This window comes from Telmatherina bonti (genome assembly GCF_933228915.1).
Source record: "Telmatherina bonti genome assembly, chromosome: 9".
NCBI lineage: Eukaryota > Metazoa > Chordata > Actinopteri > Atheriniformes > Telmatherinidae > Telmatherina > Telmatherina bonti.
Window position 1 is genome coordinate 14006209 of NC_136627.1, and position 24336 is coordinate 14030544.

At 38.0% G+C, this 24336-nt stretch overlaps 1 protein-coding gene across 2 annotated transcripts in view; it reads right to left on the reverse strand.

The window, feature by feature from the left end:
* LOC306760987 (rap1 GTPase-activating protein 2-like) overlaps window positions 1–24336 on the reverse strand; it is a 93612-nt gene extending 69276 nt beyond the window's left edge. Inside the window, exons 1-2 of one of the 2 annotated variants that reach the window (XM_079247054.1) lie at window positions 24279–24336; window positions 7599–7634 (exon numbers count right to left, since the gene is read on the reverse strand). Coding sequence is in view for 1 of the 2 variants with exons in the window: in XM_079247052.1 (XP_079103178.1) it covers window positions 7599–7634; window positions 24279–24319 (77 nt within the window). In the remaining variant the exon portion in view is untranslated. The remainder of the gene's footprint in view (window positions 1–7598; window positions 7635–24278) is intronic. The other variant, XM_079247052.1, reaches the window with a different exon arrangement.

Genomic DNA, 24336 nt, shown 5'->3' on the forward strand with positions numbered 1-24336 from the left:
TTTATTACAAGGTAGGAAAGGACAGCAGTGCAATAGAAATTATTTATGCACTATTTAAACACATGAACACAATGATCATGATAGTTATTGGTGATAGCTTTAACATGAAGGTAGTGAAATTACTTTGTTGAAGAAAAGTGTGGATGCATCTTTTTCTAGATTTTGACTGTTAAAAATCAGATGATCATAAATGATAATTAGATACCGAGACTCCTACATTCAGGTTAGATAGGTTCCATATTTTTTTATTTGTTAGACCATTCTTCTTTTTTTTTTTTGCCTCTAGAAACATTTTATTAGAATGTGCAATGAACCCCAGAAAGTCTAGAAATATTCCACTAGTCCAACACCCTAAACACACACACATATACAGCAATTAAAACCATGTCCAAGTAAAATTTTCAGAGTAGGACCTTATATAAAAGAAATCAGTAATATAATACAGATAAGATAAGCCAACATTTGTTACTCACCACAGTTTGCGCGGCATCGTCACAATAAGAGGCTGCTCTGGTGCAACTGTGCCCCCACTCTGTTCCCTTTCTCCTCTGTTATCCCTGTTCATCCACTTTTAATATTCATCCTCACCTCCACTTCAAGACTAAACAGATGCATGTGTTTGCTCTAATACACACACACACACTTAAATGACATGGACACACAAGTTTGATTATGCAGTTATTAATGAGGTATAGTGTGTGCGGTAAAGGCGGGGAGAGCAGAGGGATTAATGACAGAAGGGAGAGGAGACAGCTGTGGAAGGAGGGAGAACATTGTTAGAGCAAGAGAGGAATAAAAAAGAACACCGTCAGAGGAGGAGAGACAGGACAGATGAGGAAGGTGGAGGACAAAGCAGAGCCCTGACACCTGCTGCCGCAGCCACAAACTTTGAAGTGAGCAATCCATCTGATGTTTTTGTTCCTTTGGCCTTTCACCGTCCACCCCCCGCCCCCCTTTTCTCCTGTGTGACTTTATATGCTCCAGTGTAATCCTCAAATGTTCCCTCATTAGGCGTAAAGCTAAAAACAACAGCTTGAATACCCTTTCTCTTTCCTTTTAGAAATGATATGTATGTCATTTTCAAAGATTTATTTCTAAATTATAAAACGGCACAAATGTCCATCATTAGCATTTGATTCGCCCTCAACATAAGTACATCCATCCTGCTTAATCAAGTTTATCATCACATAAATCAGCAATATGTCCTCTCTTGCACTTCGCAGCCTTTTTTTCTTATTTCCTTCCTTTCCAGTTGCCCTTTCTTTCTTTTTCTGTCCTTTCCTTCTCGTTTTCATGCCTCCATTACCTCCACTTTTATTGTTCTCATTGCTGCTATTCTCCTTTAATACCCAAATTGAACATCTGGACCTCATGCACACACAAATCTGTTATGTTGAGTGTCCCAGCAGAGCAGGAGCTCCAGCGGGAGTCACGACTCACTCATTCATATTCAGAGCCACTCCACAGCAGAGGCTCTGATGACACCTGGCCAGGAACCCAGGGAGACACTCTGTGCACCTTTGTATGCACATCTTTTTACACGAGAACGCCCCAGAAAACTGAAAGGTCTCACTTCACATGTAGCACACTAAGCAGCTTTTCTAGTAATATTCTAAAGTTTTGTGTCTAAAAGCACGACTATAAACCTGACACGAGCAGTGTTTATCCCCACTGTGGCACGTGCTCAGTGCAGCACTTTAATATTGTCTTATATGTTCTATATTATTAAACAGCTTGACTTTGACCAATGACTTTCACCAACAGCAACACAACCAGTCAAGCTAGTAACTGTTGCTCAATGCAAAACCTCTTGCACTCTCAAAACACACCTGGAAAATTGTACACTTTATATAGTGTTATTTATTGAAGGAAAACGGGTGAAGATCTTGATTTTACCACAATATAATATAGCATACGTTTAAATCAGCTCACCAAAATTAAAAGAGTTGAGCAGGATGTTGTGCAATCACATCATTTAGTCTGCAATTTCATCCTTTAAGATCAAAACAACTGACAGTTTTTAATGAAAAAAAAAAAACTTGCTGTAGTCAGTTGTTTTTCCAACCTGATTTGCTTTTCTCAACTCAATCTTATCTATATAGTGCTTTATCAGACACATAAAAGCTAATCAATGCAATTACAACTGAGATAAAAACAACTGATATTATGTGCATGTTGCCAATAGGAAAGAAAAGCATCGGTAGGAATAAAAGCAAGAGTTTTAAATAAAGCAAAATAATTCAAGTTTAGCATCAAAGTACTAGACAGCACAAAAAAACAATAAATTGATAAAAAAGTTTTTTTCAACAATAAAGTTAACCTTGCAAAGACAAGGTGTACAATGATCTATTTTTTTTATATAAGAGAGGCCAAACCATTAAAGACACACCTCAGTACTTTTGCTATTTTCCCAGTGAGGCGCCCCCTATCGATGGTTGATTCATCATCCATCTTGCATCCTACCTGACCTGTTAGCTCTCTCCGGATCTCATGATGGCCCTTTTGTCTCTTCCTTTCTTTTAATCTTCTTGCATTTCTTTGCCAAATCACTGATGTTTCCAGTTCCTTATTATTCCATGAAGTGAATTTCTGCTGCAACGTCGCACAGCCTCCCAGATGTAAAAGTTGTATAGTGTGATTTCTCAGCCTTTGGATGCTGCAGGGTAGCTGCAGCTCCAGAAATACACATGATAGATTCCACTGTCTCATCAAACGAGTCCAGAACGTGGAGTTTTAGGTCAGAAAGCTACATAATCTGTCTTTTTCATAGCTTTGGGGGCAGTTTTTATGATTTCATATCAACAAATGCTTTTAAAGGAGGCTTTTTAACACCTAAAATTTTATTGAAATGATCAAACAGTGGCTGTAAAGGCAAAGATAAGTTCTTCAGTGTCACTTTGAGACTGAATGTTGTTGGCAATATTCCTTATGATTAGAAAACAGGCAGGTCTAAAATTGAAAAATGTCCATGATGGAAGCTGAGATTCTGTAATCGTACTTGTCTAATGTCCAAAATGCTGCTCCATGAAGGCACAAAACCTAAGATAAAAGATTGGTGTTAAAACGGTGTGCACTTATGGTTTAATAGACATAAAACCACTAATGACTTTAACAGAAACTAAAAAATTGTTCTATAGTTATATAAATTGTGCATGTGCTTGAATGAAACAAGTCTGAATGTGGTAAGAGAAAGATTTCACATAATTACACACACTCACACACATACATTTGCACAAAAAACCCTAGCCTCTCATCACTACAGCAACCCCCTTCAGTGAGGCTTGCCAGTAGTTTGTTTCAACAAAGAGAAGCTGTGCATACATAATAATCCTAAAGCGCTTCCCAAGAAGAAACCGTACAACTGTGGAAACGATCACTTGCACTCTCTGTGCCAAAGCAGACTTAATCACACAAATACAGCCGCACAAATCCAAGCAATGTAATTTGTTGAAGAAAAATTCAGTCTGAGAATGAATACTGAGAATGAATAGTGCCATCAACCCGGTGAGTCAAACATAAATAAAGCATTTATTCAGTTAGTTTTGTTGCTACTGTGATTGGTCACAGCTGAAGGAAAGTAATTCAGCAACTGCAGTAAAGACGGCACAATCCAAAAATCCACACAGACGGCTGAAAAAGCCGTTGTGTAAAATCGTTATACAATATCACCAAGTTGAACAAGACTTTCTCTACCCATGTGGTTGAACTTCGCCCAGCAGTGGATGACCCTGTAACAACACCTACGCAGGATGCATGTGGATGGATCAGGAGAAATCCACACAAACTGACAGCATCCTAAGTTGACCTCGACTTGATTTGAACCAACAAATCGCTTCTGGCTGACTTTCAGAGTCACCTTACAGTGACTCTGGTTGTAGGCACTTGGAAACAATGCACTGTTATTCATCACAGCATTAACCTTTAGAAGTGAGCTTTAACAACTTGTCAAAGTGGAAAATAAAAAATATCCAAACAAGCGCCAGCAGGGGCGTCTTACATCTTACAAGGTCAAATCCTTTAGTATTTCTTATTAAGAAGGAGCACGAAATTATGACTTATTGATCTAGACCAAGAAATATGTCATTTTTAATTAAAGATGTGAAAGAAGAAAATAAACTTCTATTCTACAGTCATTTGGCACATGCTTTTATCCAAAGCGACTGATGAGTGATCAATTATCTGACAGACATGTCTTGTGCATTTTGGGATTGGAGGAAGCCAGGGTTCCCTGAGAGAACCCATGCATACACAGAGAAAGCATGCAAACCCCACACAATAAGGCTATTGTTCAAACCCTTTTCTAAATCGTCATCCCATTTTACCTCCAATCAATTTGCCCACCATGATGTTGGTCCACATCACAAAACATAGCAAAAGCACAATAAAGACTCAAACATGTTTAGATAGCTGCAATTCCTGTGTTTAAACTTTTATTTCTGCCTTTCAAAGCCATTTTTTTACATCATATTTAACCATCAAGTCATAATTTAAAGTGGCAAAATAATAATGTTTTGACATTTTTGAAATTTTGGACGTTTTTAAAGGTTTTCTGTAATTCATATGTGTTCCCATAGCCTGTAGTGTACAAAAAGAGACCATTCTGCCATCTCTCTCTTGTCTCCTCCATTTTTTAGTAAATGTTAGGTTCCATGGGTAGGCCTGAGGTCTTTCTCTTTGTGACCTCATGAAGGGAAACAACAACTCCCCCCGGTAATGTATACTGCTGCCCCTAGCTAGCTGAGCATGCCTTCTAAAATCACCAAGCAGGCACCAGCAAAAGCCCTTTCCTTTCCCAGAGAGGGGTGTGGAGTAGATGTGAACAAGCACCACTAATGAGCATTTAGAGCAGAGGTGTCCAGCTCCAGTCCTCGAGGGCCAGAATCCTGCAGGTTTTCTATGTATCCCTGCTCAGACACACCTGATTCAAATTAATTAGTAGTAGAGCTTAATCAGTTGTGCACGTCATTGGCTGTTTGATCCATTTAGTGGAAGCTAGATCAGGAATACATGGGAAACCTGCAGGACAGCGGCCCTCGAGGACCGACTTTGGACACCCCTGATTTAGAGGTTCGGACTCAGAAACAGCCTGTTCTCAGTAGAGCTCACAAGAGTAACTTTTGTAATGACTAAAATTAAGAACCAACACTGAACTTGGGGTAAAATTGTTGAAAAATATGCGTGGTATGAGATCTTTCAACAAAAATGTCCCAAATGTAATTAACTGTTCAGAGGTAGGAAGAGTTTGTTTGTGGACTATCCAGGGACAGAAAAATACGCCAACAACCGCTGTCCAACAACCATTGATTTTATTCTTTGCTGTCAGCCTCAGCTGGTCATGGCTACAAACACGAAAGACATGTACAGGATCTTATATTAATAAATATAATGTAACAACTTCCTATCACATTGCGATACAAAGATATCTTCACAATTATTATCAGTTTGACACAGCTACAGTTTGAACATGTGGATAAATGGTTACGTGTCATGTTTCCTTCAGAAAAAAGGAGGACTCAAGCTGCGAACGGTCAAAAGGGAAAGGATTTATTCACAACTGACTACAGTTAGGAACTCCGAGGTAAGATCGACGACGATCTGGTAACTGCCAAGATGGAGTGAACTGCTTATATAATGGTGGTGATGAGGAACAGGCGTGCTTCTTATTAGGTGCAGCTGCAGGTGGAGAGGGAGGAGAAACAGAGTCACAAACAGGGAAGCTTGAGAAGCCAAAGGGAACCGTCACATGACATTACGTTTATCCACATGTTGTTGTTTTTATGTTTTTCATCAGGACTCTAGTTTTTTTTTGTTTTTTTTTTGTTTTTTAACTCAGTCTGACAGAACTAACAAAAGTTTTCCCTCTTATTTATTATGGCCTGAGAAAAAAACAAGGAAAAAAGCTGGTTTAGGAAATTAATTTTCTTTGATGGCCTGTCGACCTGTTACAGATGTACCCTATCAAACCACTAGTAGCTGCTGGAAAATACTCCAGCCAACCACACACCCTTTTTAGAACAAGCAGGTATAGCAAATAAATGCATGTATGGATGGCTTCTTCATTTTCATTGATCACATTCTTGGTGAAGTCACAATCTTTAGCTATAATCACAGTACTCCACAGGATCAGGAAGTAGTGCTTTGGACAAAAAACTTGGCTAAACTCTAGACGCCACACTGACAGCGTAAGCAGGCAGCCAGAATAAGACGGTGTACATTATGAGCAGTATGCACGGTGTCATTCAGACTGAGGACAGCCGGAAAAAAACCCAAAAAACCATCACCCAGTACAACTTAACAAAATGCGGTGTGGATACGGATGGTGCAGGAATACAGCGTACGGGCAGGAACAAGAAGATGGCCGGTCGCTGTCTTCTATAACATGGTTGACATGGCAGCCCTGAACGCCCATGTCCTCTATCAAGACTGCACAGGAAGGAAAGAAAGGCGGCCAGGTTTTCTGATGCGGCTTGCCAGTGAGTTGGCTGTGAAGGCGAAGAAGATTGAAAAGGAAAACTGTCTTCGCAAACAGGCCGCCGCACCAGATGAACTCGGCAAAACGAAGAAGTGCCAAGTCCAGCACTGGTGCAAAAAGAACCCTGCTACTGAACGATGTGTTCATTGCTACAAGTTTACATGTGGCATGTGCAAAAAAAAAAAGTGCCATGGGAGTGCCAGGTCTGCTCCAGGACAGTTTTGAATAAGTTGTGTGATGTCAAACACACACACATTGCAAATATGTGTGAATATTGTTTGTGTTTTCTGCAATGGTGTTTAAAAAATATCAATCAACCATTCGAAATAAGCACAGTTTCTATTTTGTATGGTCACAATTTTCTTACTTTCATGTCTCTTACTAAATTGAATTCAACAAAAAAGATAAATATGTGGTGATCCATTCTCAGCAATGCAAAATATTAACAAAAAAGCAGAAACATTCAAGCTGTCAAGAAGAAGATTGAAGTCAGAGGCAATGAAGTTAGTTTCAGTTGCTGTAAAACCTAGTTCTTCCTTTTGTTTCTTCATTTCCTTTATGCTGCTCTGACAATCTGCATTCAACTCACAGCAAGAAGCTGCCACATTATTAGCATACTGGTCAGACCACATTCCAAACAGGAGGATCAAATGATCCCTACATAGTCTCAAAGGTAGAGGGATCAAATGATCCCTCCGTAGTCCTTCTAGTGTTAAAAAACATCATGTTCCTCTTTGTTTCCACTTTGCCTGCTGACATTACAGAGACTTAATGTTCTGTCAAAACTTCATTTAGTTAATCTTTCACCGAAATGAGATGGTCACCAGTTACTAAGTTTTTGTGTCCTGTATGGAAAACTATCCATGGTTCATCAACTGATTTTTTTTTCTGAATGCTTTAGGATGAACTAGAAGGTAATGTTCAAAATGTACAGATTGAAACTGGATGCGATGGAGCTAAATATTTTTGCTTTGTTTAATGAGGTGTTGCACATTGTTGTTTTCTAGAAACATTCTGCAGAAGCCTACATGTACACACTTCACATGACTGACAAACACTTGAAGATTACTTACATGCAAGTCTGAAAATATAGATTTCTGAAAGGAGGATCTGAAAGGGCGCTTACCGGGCTTTCAGTGCAGACAAAGTAGACTTGTCAATCCTAGAGAGGAAAAAGGAGAACAAACACACATATAAGCACAAAGAGAAAGATTATTGATTTTTTTTTTAGAGCAGCAATTAAATTATTTGCTGTAAGTGCTCCTATTTTACAGTAATGAGGACATAAACAGTGGGAAATGTGCTCTCAAACCAAGAGGTGAAGAGTGAGATATATGACTTCATCTTCACCAGAATCCCAAGGGTGCTCTGGTATTTCTAAAACGTTGCTCATGCGATGGTTTATTATCAACGATACATCTCATCCTATTTGATATGGATCTATCACAAGGTGCCATATAAATTTGCATGAGTTACGGATATTATGCCGCATGTCACAAAGGCCAAAAATAAATGCACTAATTTCCAAAGGTGCAGCAAAGCCTGAGGCACAGCTAATGCATAGGTCAGATGAGTGTCAGTACAAAGCAGTGGCTGCGAGCAGAGCGTGCTTTATGCCATGCACCTTCATTTAACAAGGCTGGTTCTCTGCAACCTGCTCAGACCGGTTTAGAGACGTCTCTGTTTATGGCTGTCTTTATTCATGCATCATTACACAGTGTTCATACTGTAAACATGAACAATCAGAGCGCTTGTTTGTCAGAACTTTGCAGCTTAGTTGCTGCTTTAAGACACGTTGAGGATTAAATTTTGTTTTTCTGTTGTTTGTATGCACAAAAGAAAACACACCTAGTTTACGCTAACTTTTTGTTTTAACACATCTTTACACAATTAAATCTGGTCTTTGCTTCTAATGAATAAAATCCCATGACATGTTACATTATTTTTATTAATATACGAAAAATCAAGACCAAAAGTAGCACGTGAAAAACTAAACAGACACGTATTGCTTCCATAAAAGGTAAAAAAAAAAAAAACGTGTGATTAAATGCTCTTGACTAACTGATCATCAGTGTGTTCACCCCTGCAGAAGCAGATGTTTTGGCAACTTGCTAGGTGGGATCATTCAGACATGAGTAAACACACCCTAAACTGCTGTTTCCCATCAATCTTGGAAAGCCTAAAAGGCCATTTCTGAACAATTTAAAGCCTGTAATTCTACAGTGAGAAAGATTGTTCAAATTTGGAGTTCACTGAAGACAGCTTCCAACCTTCGTAGGTGTGGACATCACAGCAAGTTAACCCCAAGGTCAGATCGTACAATGCTCTGAGAAACTTCAAAATCAATCAAAGGCTACATGTTTTGAGAGGCGCTGTGAGGCGAAAGCTTCATCTCTCTGAAAAAAAACACAGTAGAAAAGTTGCAGCTGAACAATTTACAAGACAGCAGTCTGTTTTGCTGAGAACTTGTGGCATAACCTGAATATATTTAGGTAGTAGTCTTGCAAAGAGTTTAATTTTCTGCTTTCTAAAGATAATGAGCTCTAATTTATGCTTTAAGATCTGCTGTGGAACTGGACTCCCTTCTGCATCTTCTTTGTAAGAGGAGTAGGAGATATATTGTAGTAGAGTAGTAGGACCAGTAGATATATGTAGGAGATATATTCAGTGACAGTCCCACAGTTTCCTGCATTAGCAGTCGTCACAGCGATGCTCAATCATATTTACGGATTATTATGATGATATAAGAATAAACATTTAAAATGTGTCACCTTGCCTTTTCTGTTTTTATTATTAGTTTTTATCTTAAAAAGATTTATCAAATTATTCACATACTTATATGATATGCAGTTATTGCACAATATTGTGATGATCATGCATTAATAAATCTGATATCTGATGAACTTACTGAATATTGGTGAATATTTGCTGAATATCAATAGTTTCAGTGCTACAGACGACATCACAGCATGAAGTGTAGTGTTGTTGCCCATTTCTAAGCCTTTCAAAATTTTTAAATAGTACCTAACCCAATATGTTTTCCAATGGGGTCATAGAAAAAAAAAGTAACTTTTTTAAATTTTTCAACTAAACCTAATGTTTTGGTTTTTTTTGGTTTGTTTTTTGTTTTTGGCAAATGCCATCAAAGTTAATAAGTTTTGTCATATCAAACCAATATCAGTACAAATCCTCATACCAACTGGCAAGCAGAGTTGAGGTGTGTTGAACTGTAGTTTTGCTACCACAGGATTTAGGTTTCTGTTAATCACTGAACTCCTAACTTCTAATGCTAATGTTCTCGAGGGTCAAATGTGAAATCATTAATCTGTTTGCTATACTTTTGCCATAATGAGTTCACACCGCAAGACAATGATCCAACACACTTCAGCAAATCTAAAACAGAAGGCTGAAAAACATTGACGGAAATGCTGTGGTGGGACCTTCAGAAAGCTGTGCACAAACAAATTCCTGCAAACCCTAATGAACCGATGTAACGTTAAACTGATACAGTGAAACATATGATTCGCTGTTCCACTGTGATTTTAAGCTTAAAACCTGGTATGGATGAGATCATTTTCAATTATGTCCTGATATGTGAAAGTTTGGATTCGCTAGAAGGTTTATTTACAGTGCTTATGTTCCCTCTCCAAGGAAGGTGTTATGACATTAAGTGGTTAATCTCATTAATTTGGAGGCTGAGCTGTGCACAACTCTTTTATAGACAAACATATGCTTGTGTAGCGGATGAAAAACTTTAGCACAGCAGAGCAAAACAAAATAAAGTCAATTTTTACAGCACCAGTACAAAAACTCCATGCTTTAAATATAATTTCAATGTTTTCCAGCAATATTGAAAAACAGCAGGCAATGATGTATTAGTGGAGGCCAACAGAGGCAAATACAAATGATTTTACTGACAAAATTACTTGCAAACACTGAAATGTCAGGAGAACAGCTGTACACTTGTGTACAATTTGTGCAACAGTTAAATTAGCAACAATCCTTGTTGAACAGGTTCCTCACATTTCATTTTTTGCTCTGTTCCAGTGACATTAAAAAGCAACAATTGTAGCTGATCCTGCACCGGCACATGTTACAAGGCCTTTCTCGTGTGTGGTAACAAAGCTGCAGTCTGTGTTAATCTATGCTCTTGAAGATATTAACCACCCACATTCTGGCTGAGTCAAACATGTCAATCTAGCATATTTTAGACAGAGAAATACCACTATTATCATCACTAAACCACTAGATTATTTTTGTGTTTTTTATCATGATTTTCTCATGGATTGCAATTGGCATGTAAATGGCATGTTTCTTTTTTCATTCTTTTTTCATTCTTTTTCATTTAATTGACTGTATTCATGACAGTAGCTGCAGAGGTGAGTTCTTTGATGGAGGGGCGCCAGGCAGCAGCACAGACCGGGAAAATGGTTTAACATTTAATAGTACTACACCAAATATTATAAATCAAGAAGAAATTAAAGCAAAATAAATTAAAATAAAAAACTCCATGAAATTTCCTCCCATCAACCGTTTACTGAGGATGAAAACTGTACCGCTATATAAACACATATAGTTCATTGATAACAAAAACCATTTTACAGGACAGTTGATCAAGTTTGATGTAAAAAAAAAAGAAAAAGCCAAATCACGAGGTTTATCACTTCTTCGGCTTTATTCACCATCATTATAACTATATATCTGTTCCTAGTGTTTTGCCTGTTAAAATAAAAGTTGAATAAAAATAAATGGAATTTAATGTGGCAGAAAACATAATAGCATTGATGTGGAACTAAATTTAGATGGACATTACTCGCTGCATTCACTTGCATTTGGGCATCTGAGTTTTACCCCAGTAAACATCATTTTAAACTGATTAAGTTGTTTTTTCTGTTCTTGGGGTGATTCAGATTTCAGAGTCAGATTTTAAGCCTCCTCCACACCACTCAAAAGACACAGGGGGTAAATCCCTTGCTCTTACATGTTTTATATACAAAAGAGTTGCATTCAAGGACCGGTAGAGTGCCTTTATAGCCTTAAGTGGTGAGATTTGTATTTAAAGCTCTTTTTAAGGAGACTCATCCTCTGAGAAGAAATGATCAAACACTCTAATTCATCATCAATTGAAGCAGGGAGTGAGAAAAGAACAGCAATGGTGCACATACATCTGCCTCTATCATTAATGGTAATTATTCATGATAATTATTCATTATTTTCATTCTCTTTACATTGTCACTTCTATGAAACTCTCCTCTTTCACTTCACATATAAGTCAAGTTTTTTGACCTATTTGATTTTTTTTTTTTTTTTGCTTGTTTTTTCAATCACTTTGACAGACAACAGTCAGCTATCAACCTGCTGACATACAAGTTGATGCTTCTGCCTGTTGCAGGTTATTGCAGCCTTTCAGGAAGGATACTCTGCTTTGGCCCAGTTGAGGAAGGTTAAGTGCTCTGAAGCGGTTCGTCAGTGTTAGAATAACTACCAACAGGGGAGCCTGCACAAAAACACTCCATCCAAGTGTGTCAGCGCATTAAGCACTAAATGGGTTCCCTGGCAGCTCCTGCGTTGCTGCATGATGGGAACACATTTCCACCAATAGAGCAAGAGAACATGACCAGTAAGCGCTGCAGTGGCAACAGAGAGCAGGCAGAGACAAAGCAGCCTGTTGATTGTAATCCTTCCCTCAGTGGAGACAGCACAGAGTGAAACTGTAGTTATACACACACAAACACACACATGGGTGACAAACAAGAGGACACAGTGTTAAAGGTGTGACACAGAGGAGCAGTCTGAGCCCTCCACCCATCCTTCCTTTTCATGAAACAGTTTACATTTGTGCACCACCCATAAAATTACACAACAGCTAATGTACATTGTGGCAGGCTATAAAACTCTTTGCATTGTTTCAATTTACTGCAGAACTTTTGGCAAAGCAGTCATAAGTATGCACATGCATAGTGAAATCTGACAGTCACACATCAGTAGCTAATGTAGAATCAACATACCATCCAAATCCACCAAATGAAACACTTCTTTTCCTCCTCAGCATGTTGTCAGTCTGACCTTCTCAGCAGTCTCTCTTGCTCTCAGCCTCCCTCCGTTGGGGAATGTTTGCTCTGCTGTCAGTCTCTCCCCCTCTCTATTCTTTGCGCACTTGCACTTTGTCTGTCTCTATCTGACACGATCTCCCTGCCTGCCTCCCTTTGAGTTCTTGCCCCGTTTGCCTTCTTTCCTCCTCTCACTCCTTTTCTCCCACCTGCCTCTCCAGAGCTGTCGTTTTTCACTTGACCACTTGACCAGTCAACTACTTTCCTGAAACACTGCTGGCACTTAAGCTTTAACAGGCTGTTAAACACACAGAAACACACGCCTGACAAACAGACATACAGGTATACACATGTCAGCAAGGGGGAGGAGCAAGGTGAAGAGAGGCCATGGTCTCCCATCTGACTCTGAGGGTTTGTTTCCCACACAATCAGACAAACACACACACACACAGGCAGATGCAAAGTCAGAAAATGTTTGGGGTTTTAAATCTTCTCCATCATCACAACAACACTCTTGTGGTCTGTTAACATGCAACCAGGAAACGTTAACACTTTGCTCACTGTGGCTCCTGGTGATGAGTGACTCCTCTTTCACATGCACTCATAAAGACACTAAAAGCATGAATATAATATGCTAACATACTTATAATCAAATCAACAACTGGGTCGTGTTTCAGAAACAGCCCTGATATTGCATTTTGATGTGAACTGTGTAACCTCAGATGAAAGTTGCCCCGTCCCCGTGCCGACAATCCAATTTGATTTGTAGGAATCTGTACTAAATGGAAAACATGCCAGTTGCTCAGCTGAAGCCTAGACTGGATTACAAAGTATAATTTTCTATTTAAGGCAAAAGAAGGAGACGAACAGCCATGCAGTCAGGCTGCTGCATTAACACTGAAACATCCCACGCTGTGGCCAGAGGGCGTGTCCTTCCTCACACCCTTCCTCTTGGCCCCAGAAATGACAGGTCTCACTTTCAGATAACGTTCACACAGCCATGGTACAGCACGGGCAAAGCTGAGGTGGTTGAAAAAAGCTTTGATCCTATGAATTTTGTGGGATACTCATATGGATCTGGTTCTGTGACACTGAAAGATTGCTCCATTTACATATAAATTATACTTTTCTATAGTTACTTTAAACTGTTGAAATGACATGCTTCCCTGTGCACTGTGATTACCTGCAACAGCCAACAAGAAGAAAGCACATGAAGACATATTCAATATTTACCCAGTGACTGCAAGATCCATACGACTGGAGTGAAACTACATGGTACTAGATTTGCTGACAGTTTGATTTAACATCTGTTCAAATTAAATCTTAATGCAGCTTTTATTGGAAGGAAGCATTCGTGACATTTTCAAAACTGCTTCGTGCATCAGTGTTTGTGTTACTGTGTGGCTCGTTTGCATTATTGGAAACAGTGTCTCAGCTTCAAGCCTTTGGGAGAATTTCTTTTTTTGTTTGTTTCAAAATGTCAAAGCTGTGAGTTGCTTTCTATTTCTAGTCCTGTAGCTTTCAGATATTAAAACAAAAGTTTTTTTTTTTTATTTTGCTCTAGTTGTGAGCTATGTTAAATTCTGTAACATTTTGAAGGAGCCATCATGGTTTGTATTCTAATCATTCAGCAGGAGCAGCAGAGGAAGGTTAAAAAGCTGGTCGATGAGGGTGGAGTGCATGCATCGCTTTGCTCATGCTTAATGAGTAAGCGACTCAACACTGTTACTGATGCATGAGCTTGTATGATAAAAAATGTAAGTATTTTTTGTACTTTTTTGGGTGACCAGCCCAGACAAGTTAAGTTAAACTATACAGAGTCATCTAAACTCATTCCACAAAGCTGGTTAATAATCAGTGTGGCTGTAAAAGAGGTGCTATAATAGGCTGTACTTGGTCCTCACATGTTGTATTAGTCAAATTGAAGAGCACCAATGGGCAAGACAACATAGGAAAACTATCAGAGGAACAAATGAACACTATATCTGAAAAGATTTGCGTGGCTGCTACAAAGATTTGCATTTGCAGAAAAAAATAAAAGTTTTTTTTTTTCCAAATGCCCTGTCCAGAGAAGCAAAGCACAAAACTGTGTGTGAGACTTTAAGGTGCAGATGCAAACTGCATTTGGTTATATTATAATGCTGTTAGCATATTTAGCAGCTAGCACCTTCCCAAGCCACTGTGTACATAGAAACTGCAAAGACGATCCAGTGTAGAGTTGAGTTTACCTTCAATCTGATATTTTCCTTGTTTAAATCTGTTTACAATCATGTTAAGCAATAGGCACAGAATGAGTGAGACAGAAAACACAGCAAAAGGATTTAGCTTTTGGCAAGCAACTATTAGAGCCAGATGCCCAGGAGATGAGCCGGCTATGGTTTGTTTTTAGCTTTAACACAGGCCATTGCCTCTCTTTCTCTCACTCTGTTTTCTTGCATGCTAGTTACACCATTATGCAAACTGGAGTTTTGCCCCCAGGCCTCAGCAAGCTGAGATCAGATAGATTAACCAGCAGATCATTAAACAGAATGGTTGATAATATTATTGTTAATATCTGGTGGTGTCTTCCTGACTAATTTGTACGACTGTATGTCTATTACTGATTTTTTTCCAAGCTCTTGCTAAACTAGTTTATGTAATATCAATGACAGATATGTCCTTATGTATATTACAACAGTTTTAAAATGCTATATTTCTCTGTTTCAGTTTGCAAGGACAGAAAGCTGAAACAACAGCAGTAATGGAGGCAGAACAGAGCACATAAACATGCACAGTGTGAAAAAAAATTCTAAGCTTTGAATAACAGGTTCTGATGCTCCAAGTGTAGCTTTTCCTCATAGTAAGCAAGAAGGAACTTCACGTATGATTAATATATTTTTTTAATTATTCTCAATTTTATTTAAGTCAGACTTTGAGCTTGAAAGAGATCTTTCTTATTTTTTTACAACAAACTAGAACAAATGGGCATTCTTAATCCTTAATGTAACAAAAAATTAAATTATCTCAAAGTTTTTGTGTCCTCTTTGTTCTTTGAGGCTGATCTGTTGGTGATCTGATGTGTTTTCAGTGCATTTGACCATCGTGGTGAGACTGTGGTGATTAAAAGAGATAAAATGCTTCACTGGCATAATGCATTGTGTCTGCCTTTCTGTGCTTGCATATGCAAACACACAGGTGTGCGTGTCCAAATGCCTTGTCAGCTCAACTGAATGTGGGTTTAACTCTCCCTCTAGTGGTTTACAGATAACAGTGTTTATTATAGTCAGACTAAAAGAAACTGTAAAAGTTAAAAAGGAAGAAAAAACACTGCAGACATCAAAGCCTATCTTGTGTTTAATTTTTTTCAATGTTAGGAAAGTTAGAAAACTTTTGTACTGAAACAAATTAACCTTGGATTATTCTATATAGTGCTTTATCATACATGAATACCAGGTAATTTTGTTTTGAATTTGTCTCTGTGAATGACAGGCAACCTGTCCAAGCTGTACCCTAAATCTCGCCTAGCTTCAGTGATATAACATATATTGCACGTATGCTTTTAAGTTAATAGAATTACACACTGTATTTTTCTAAAATGTATTTAAATAAAAAATGGTGTTACAGCATTGTGTTACAATTCAGATAAGTCTGCATGCACAGTGAGTTAGGCAGCAGTTTTTTGTCTCTCAACCTGAGTATTTGCAGTCAGGTTTAGAACAGAGTTAAAGACTCATCATTGTCATATGCATGTTCACATATGTGTTCATGCCTGCCAATGTCCCCATTCATGCATATGTTTATGTTGGATTTTCATACACTTGGAAAGGATTATAAACTACAGTCATGTCTGCAAAGGTGCAATTTGTTTGTAATTTCATGATGCCCTATCAGACTCAGGTGCAGTCGGCATAATGGACCTCGGTTTCATTTGTGGGTTCAGAAATGGATGTGATCAGTGTCAGATGTCACAACAGTATTTTAGCACATGTAAATGCTTTTTGCCAAACATGTCTCTGGTAATGCGTTCTAAATGAAATGCCTCCATCTTTAGAAAGCAATAAAGTTTCAGGAGGAAGAATAAGGGTGCGGGGAAGGGTTGCATTTATGCACATACACAGGTGTGTGTGTGTAGGTGGCAGAAAAAAGTGTGAAAAGACTGAGCCAAAGAAAAGAGAAAATGGGACTAAATAAATCTTCAGAAAAACTCAATGTAATCACAGACTTTCAGATGCCAGATTGTGTGAAAATGTGCAGCTAATAAATATTGCACATTTTTAACTACATGAACGTGAAAAACCATTGCAACCTTTTTGTGTTGAATAGAATTACAAATTAGTTTTTTATTTGGTTACTGACTTGTAAAATAATCTGTAATAATAATTCATTAAATCCACATTATTTTGCAAAGTGAACCAATCACAAGGTTCAGTTCACTACAACAAATATCCCATATTTTGTTTTCACCGAAGATAAGTACTTTGAAAAAGAAACATTTTGAAATTCCAGTATAATTAGTCAAATATTCATACAAAATTATATGTGATCTGTTTGTCACCAGTTTACTAATTTATTTCTTGCACAATGAAGCTGTACTGTTTATTGTATCTGTGCATACATTCTGGTATTTAATGTGACTTATCTGCACTTAAACTGAAGAAATGGCTTTAATTTAGGTTTATGAGCTACAATTTTCTCATCTTTGGCATATGACAACAAAAGGTTTCTCTATGGCAAATGGAGGAACAAAAATATAAATGCTCCCCCATTAATTATCATAAAGTGAAGCAAAAGTTTTGGCACTTTGTTGTCTGGAGCATCTAAGTGGAATAAAGGAAAGACATCGGCGATTAACTTATTGGGAAGGAAATATTGTTTCCTTTAGGTCTGCTGAAGTTATTTTCCAAACCATTTTAACTCATAAGCCAGCATGGCAAATATGATACATATAGTTTCTGAGACATTGGGCATCCCTTTAAGGTGCAAACTTCACTTAAAAGCCTGTGGAACACAATGTGATTTTATTCTTCTGCCTCTTAATGGACACCAGAAAGCAGAAGATTACACTACAAAAAAAATTGTAGCATTGGTTGGGTCTTTATGGGTTAAATCAGTCATTGTATTGTGAACAACATTAGTCAAAACAATTACCAGTCTCCACAGAAGCAGGTGCCAAAGTCCAAGACCCTGTTCCTTATGAATTATAAAACATCCAAGAGCTAGATCTCAGACTCTATTGCTCCACTAAATTAGGTCATATGCAGCAGGGCAATGACCCTAAACACAGCAGTAAATCTGCAAAAGAACTGCTGAAAACTAAAACAATCAACACACTGCAAAGAACCAACGAGAGTTCAGACTTCTACCAGGCAGAAATGTTGTAGTGGGAACTTAAAAGAGCTGTGTTGAAATTAAACACAATAAAAAAAATAAATTAAATAAAATAAAGTAAAATAAAATCCTGAAATTTATTCTGAGTGAGAGATGGATAATGCAGAAAATCATTATTTCTAATATTGTTGCTAAAGGTGTTCCTGCAAAATATTGACCCATTAGTTGTAACATTTTGTTCAACAGTGTTTCAGCATTTCCGCTTCGGTACATGAATAATTAAATAGAGTAATATGTTTTGGGGGTTTTTTCAACAAGGTTGCATTCACCTGATTTTAATATTTATTGAAATCATCTACGTTATGTGAGATAAATGTCCTCTAGTCTGTCATTAATTCCATAGATTTAATGTCTACAGTAAAACACACTTTCTTCTGTTTCAACCCTGTTTTCTGTTAATCTATTTTTTTTTTTTTTTTAGTAACTTTTTTAGTTATTCCTCAATAACACCTTATCATTGGTGCCCATAAGACTGCAGGAAGGATGTGTTGTTGCCGTCTTCATTACCTGTGTTTCCTTCTTGCCGCCTCCCCAGTCTCTCGACTCTCTTGCCACCATGTAATAAGGCCTTTTAGCCATTACATGGATTCCCAGAGGGAGACATCTGCCCATAAAGACGTGAGAGACCTTTCTCTTTCCTTCATTTATTTCACCCTCCACTCCCTTCTGTGTTTCTAATAGGTTACTCAGTCATATGAGGTTTTCCAGGAGGAATGTTGAAATAGAGACAGAGCTGATGCTCAGATTTAATGGCTCCTGTCTCATCAACATTTATCACCATCAATTATAGCACTGACAGAGACACAAACAAAAAGGACAGAGGGAGAAATCGGATGACTGAATGCCTTCAGCACAACATGTCCAGAAATGTCTTGACATTTCATGTCATATTATTTTCATAAAGTAAGGATTTAATGCTGATATTTTAAGGAAGGTTGACATATGCAGTATGTATACTGGCTGTCCAGCAATATTAAAATCCTTCAGTTCATTTTTACCCAAAACTTTTACAACTGTTATAAATTAATATTTAATTCCAAACCTTGTCATTGCGTATTTCTACGGAATTTAGGGAATTTTGTATAAACTCAAGTTATTCAAAAGAACAACAAAAAAAATGCAAAACTGAGTTTAAATGCAAAGTTTTATTGAATTAAATAAATGCATGGTTTAAATAACAATTTGCTTTCAGAATGAGGAAAAAACAGATGTATATGAATTTAAAATAACAGGTTACCGTGGCGATATATCAGTGAAATGAGTTGCTGAGGCTAAATGCCACATAATGTGAGGAAATGTGACCAGATGGGCAATTTGGAGATTACAAACCTGCATTACAACATTTTAGAAGAGCTAAGATTCAATTATTTTCGCATCTACTTTTTACACTTACACATCAGATATCACTTTATCAATTTCCAGATGAATTAAGCTGCTATTCAGGGATTAAAGGTAATTTTTACTCTTTGTGCTTTGTTTTAAATACAACTGTGACACAATACATATATTTTGACTCCTCTATTGCAATCTTACATGTCTTGGCTTTGTTTTGAGAGCAAGATTTTGCACACAGGATTTGTAGTTGTCAAGACTACTTCTATTTATTTTGGGCAAGTGAGCCAGAAGACGGAAAAAAATAAACGTGTTAGGAAGAGAATGAAAAATTAACCTTGATATGTTTCAAAATAGAAATCTGAACAGGAATTTTAAGATGCAGAAAACTGGAGTTTTGCGGACATTAAACATTGTTAATGAAGGAAATTGTTTAAAGGCTTGCATGTTACATCCACAGAGGCCTGCACTCATGACTAACAAAGACATGACTAATAAAAGAGCTCTGTACCTTAATGTCAAAGACAGTCAACCTCTTTAATAAGTAATTCCTTTTTTTTAACATGACAATAATTACATAAAAAGCCAGCATTTCATCACCAATAACTCTGTTAACCCAAACAGTAGAGAATATTAATCATTTAAAGTTAAAGAAAAGTGCACAACATTATTTTAATATACATTTTTTTTCCATGTTCTGCTTTCATTTCCTCCTAACCTCATATCTTTTGTCCTCTTTCATAATCCTCTCCGTCTGTCACTGTTCTCCAAACCTTCGCCTATGTACTATTTTTATTTTTCTACTTTTCCACCTATAGTTCTTCTCTCTGTTGGTGGATTTTAATGAAAGTGACAGCGAGCCCAGACAAACGCTCACTCTCTCAGATCACCCACTCACACACACACACACACACACACACACACACACACACACACACACACACACACACACACACACACACACACACACACATACAGAGATGAAAGTACATATTAATAAACACAATGATAGACAACCACAGCACCGCATATAGTCATGCACAAAAGTGCACAAGCATGCAGTCACTCATGCAGATGTGTGTGTATTCATACATCAAATTAACAAGTTATGGCTTTTACACGCACAGACATAAACACATCCACAAGATGCACAGGCAACATTGATCAGAGTCAAACATCCAGTTAATTTACACACTTCGCCTTCACTGCAGCTCTGGTGAGGTAGCAACACACACAAACTCCCACAAACACTCTTTGAGAAACCACAACAGGGGGAAAGCGCAAACGCTCAGCCTGAGGTAAAATAGTTTAATCAGGTGTACCCTGTGAACAGGGTAATTTCCTCACAGCACTTCATTTTCCGCCTAATGGGAACACACAAATACAAACACGCTGTGGCGATTTTAAAGCAAATCCCCTCTGCAGATGGTGACTCATTTGTCATTGTACCAGCGTTTGCATTGATTTCATCACAAAGTTGGTAAGGGAATACAGATGGAAAATCTTCTCGGTTCAAATACTAAATTAAAGGCGAGTTAAGATGGAAAACAGTGGAGACAGACAATGGAGGTGAAGAAAAAAATGGTTGGAATATGATCTAGAAGGAGAATGAGGGCATGACATTCAGAGAATTGGACTTTAGTGATAAATAAAGAAACAGGTGCGAGAGGGAGATAAGAAAACGCAAGGTGAGGGTACTAAGAAGTGAATGGATAAATGAAAGTTGGATAATGACAAGCAGAAGAAAGAAGGCAAAAAAAAAAAAAAAACCTCAAAGTAATCCAATTTTTAAAAATAGCATCTTTTGTTTCATGGAACATTGGCAGAACAAGTCCCACAAGAACGTGTAGACGTAACTCGCAATACTGAATCTGTTGACGTGCTTGCACATTTAGATGCGACAAATACTGATTTCACTCAACCTGTGCAGCGCAGATTAGCCATCATCTATTTTGGGCAGGAATCAGCAGCACATAGATACACAGTGCTGCCGACAGGATGAGATGTCCGCTCGAGTCTGCAAAACAGTAATTTGTCAGTCCTTTTAGGCTGAAACTGCTGCGTCGAGTTTCTTCTTTTTTACCTTTTTGGATGATGTGACTATTCAGATGCTTCAAAAGCCAAATTAAAACTCCAAAAGTCAGCAATCGCAGAATGCTGCAATTGAAGGCCTTGACCGAAGACAGCCTTGATGTTGAACAACAAAGCAAGTTAGCAAGTTAAATGAAAAGATAAAAGGTTGCATTCCTCTTAACCCAGCTTTGTCTCATTGAACCTGCATTTCTTTAACAAGAGAGCTTATTAACAGTAAAATTGTTTTTAAGTAACCTTTCTGACCTACTGCTAAAAGTGCATGTATCCATGTCAGCTGTATTCAAGTTCAAAGAACATGCAGTGTCTGGTGGATGTGTGTGCAAAAGGCTAAAATGACATGTATAAAGTCTCTCTGTGGTGATCTCAACCTCTTTTTTACAAGTCAAACTGCATTCATGTGAATCGCCGTGTCCTCTGTCCTCACCGGGCCTTCAATCCTCCCTTCCTATAAAAGGCTCAGCCAGTGAGAAAAAGCAGCATGTATTTCTCAAGCTAAATGGCAGCAAGCAGAGCAAAAACTTCACCAGAAGAACGAAGGATCTGACATTACCTCTAAAGAAATAACATTTGTTGGCAAAAAAAAAGTTGTTGGATAAAGAAAGGGACCTAGGGGGACTCAGAGCTAGCGCTTCTCCTGGACAGATAAGTAACAACAATCGCGTTAAATGTTACTTCCTTCTTTATTCAACATGTTACACAAAATGGAGACTTTTCTTTTCTCAGTACTTTGAGGTATTTGTTCAGATGAGGTGAGTCTACAGGCAGTGTACAACTGAAAGCCTTACAATGAAACAATTTTGCTTTTTTGCCCCTTTAACTTGGAGACTTTAGACTTGACTTTATTATCTTTCAGCACTGTTTAGTGTACAACAGTGATATTCAGTTTGATCCTACGAGGGCAACAATCCAGCAGGTTTTCCATGTTTTCCTGCTTCAACACACCTGAATCAAATTAAATGGATCCAACAGCCTATCAGGTTCTGCACAAAGGCTCAATAACTTGAGCCAGCTGTGTTGGAGAAAGGACACATGCAACCTGCCTCCATTGCAGTCCTCAGCAATAAGCTGAATAGCCCTGGTCTGCAGTTTACAACAGAATGAAATTCTTTTTAAGTGACTCTGTTCAGTCATTTAACTTGCTAACTGAGGCTTGTAGAGTCTGAGATGTAGCTTTTGGCCTTCCTGCCCTTTCTGGAAGTGCAGCACAGCATATCTGACCATGGGGTGAACTTGCTTTGACATCCACTAACATTAACAGCTGTCTTGAATATTTTTTAATTGCAAATATTTTTTCTTGCAGTAGCATGATGCAAATTATGTTTAAATGGCCTTCGAACCCTTCCCAGACTCGTGCATCAATTGCTTCTCTAAGATCATTGCTAATGTCTTTCCTGGCTTTGTGAATGCTTACGACTGGCAAACTCACAACTGCCTTTTTTTAGAAAGTCCTCACACTTGTTGATAATCAATGAATAAGGTGAATTGTTAGTAATTAGCAACACCTGAGTTCTATTTACCCTCTTAATTTCCACAGAAGCTATAAAGTGAACTTTAATTTTTGACAAAACGCATCTGCATTTTCTCAGTTACACAAGTAATGACATGATGCAATATGTCATGCAGTGTCATTCATCTGTGGTTGCAGTTTCCTCATTTTAGTCACTTTAATGCACTCAATCTCAAGAACAACAGAGGGCATAGCTTCCTTTTCATATGACTGGATGTGTTTTGATATGTTCCTTAAAGTATTTTTGACAAACTAACAGAGATGAACGTGTTGCTCTCTCACTTCTATGAGATTTTCACTCAACATATTTTTTGTACTTGGAGAAACATGAAAAAAAAAACCAGCAACAAATATGTTTTCAGAATAACAACAAAATGATCAATTAAAATATCATCAGCTCTAATGAGCACCATTAGCTTATAGGCAGCATTCACTTTGATGCCTGATGTTATGAGACTCGTAGCTCTCTTTGTCAGGATAAACCGATTCATGACTCAAACACCATCTTTATGACTTTCTCCCTTGGCACTACATGTAGGAGGGATTATGTTTCCTTCACGGGGGGGGGGGACGTTAGCCTGCATGCATAAAAACACCCCCACCCTCTGCTGTATATGCACATCATCATGAATGATCCCACACTGATACACAGCTGGAAGATTAATGCATATCATCTTGAGACAGAAACACTGTATATATTTTTGCAAACATGTTTTTCCTATCTTTCACAGCATTGGTATAATATATCAAACATTCTGGCTCTGGTATTTAAATGTTATTGTGTCTTTTGCCTGCTTTAGGATTTTCTCCATTGCAATAATGTATTGCTTGGGATTAATCTCTATATAATAAAACACACACACACACACACACGCACACACAAAGAAACACTGTAACTATCCACCCACACACACATACCCGATCCTGTAACTTCGTGCCCCCACTCACCATCCTTCTACACACATATATAGAGAGAATAACACCACATGGTGTCATAAACCATGAGAAAATGTAGCACCATAAAAAGACATTGCAGCACTGTTGCGGCACAACAGGCATGAAAATTTGCATGGCACCCGGTTTTCGAAAGAATCTTTGTCATAATGCTCACATACATTAAGCACCCAGGCGCCTACTCTGTACAGAACACATAGAAATAATCAAAGAAGAACCAATATATTCCCCTTAAGTTTGAGAAAATACATAGAAGACAAGAAATAAAAAAGAAGAATTCCACTTCTCTGTGAGTACACAGATAAAACATGTCAGTGATAACCTCCAGCTGACAAAAGCTCTCCAGCTGGAAGAGTTGTCACACAAATCTGCAAATACACACATGCATGCTTCCCATCAGTCACTTGGCTTTCCAGTTAGCTGTTGTTTGGCAGCCAACAGCAGCAGCCGTAACATCTCTGCTGTGTTTCTGCTCCAGAGGGAACAAGTGTGAAAGCCTTACCTCGACTCCCCTGCAGATCCTTTAGAAGCTGGGGTGAACATCTCACAGTCAGTGGACG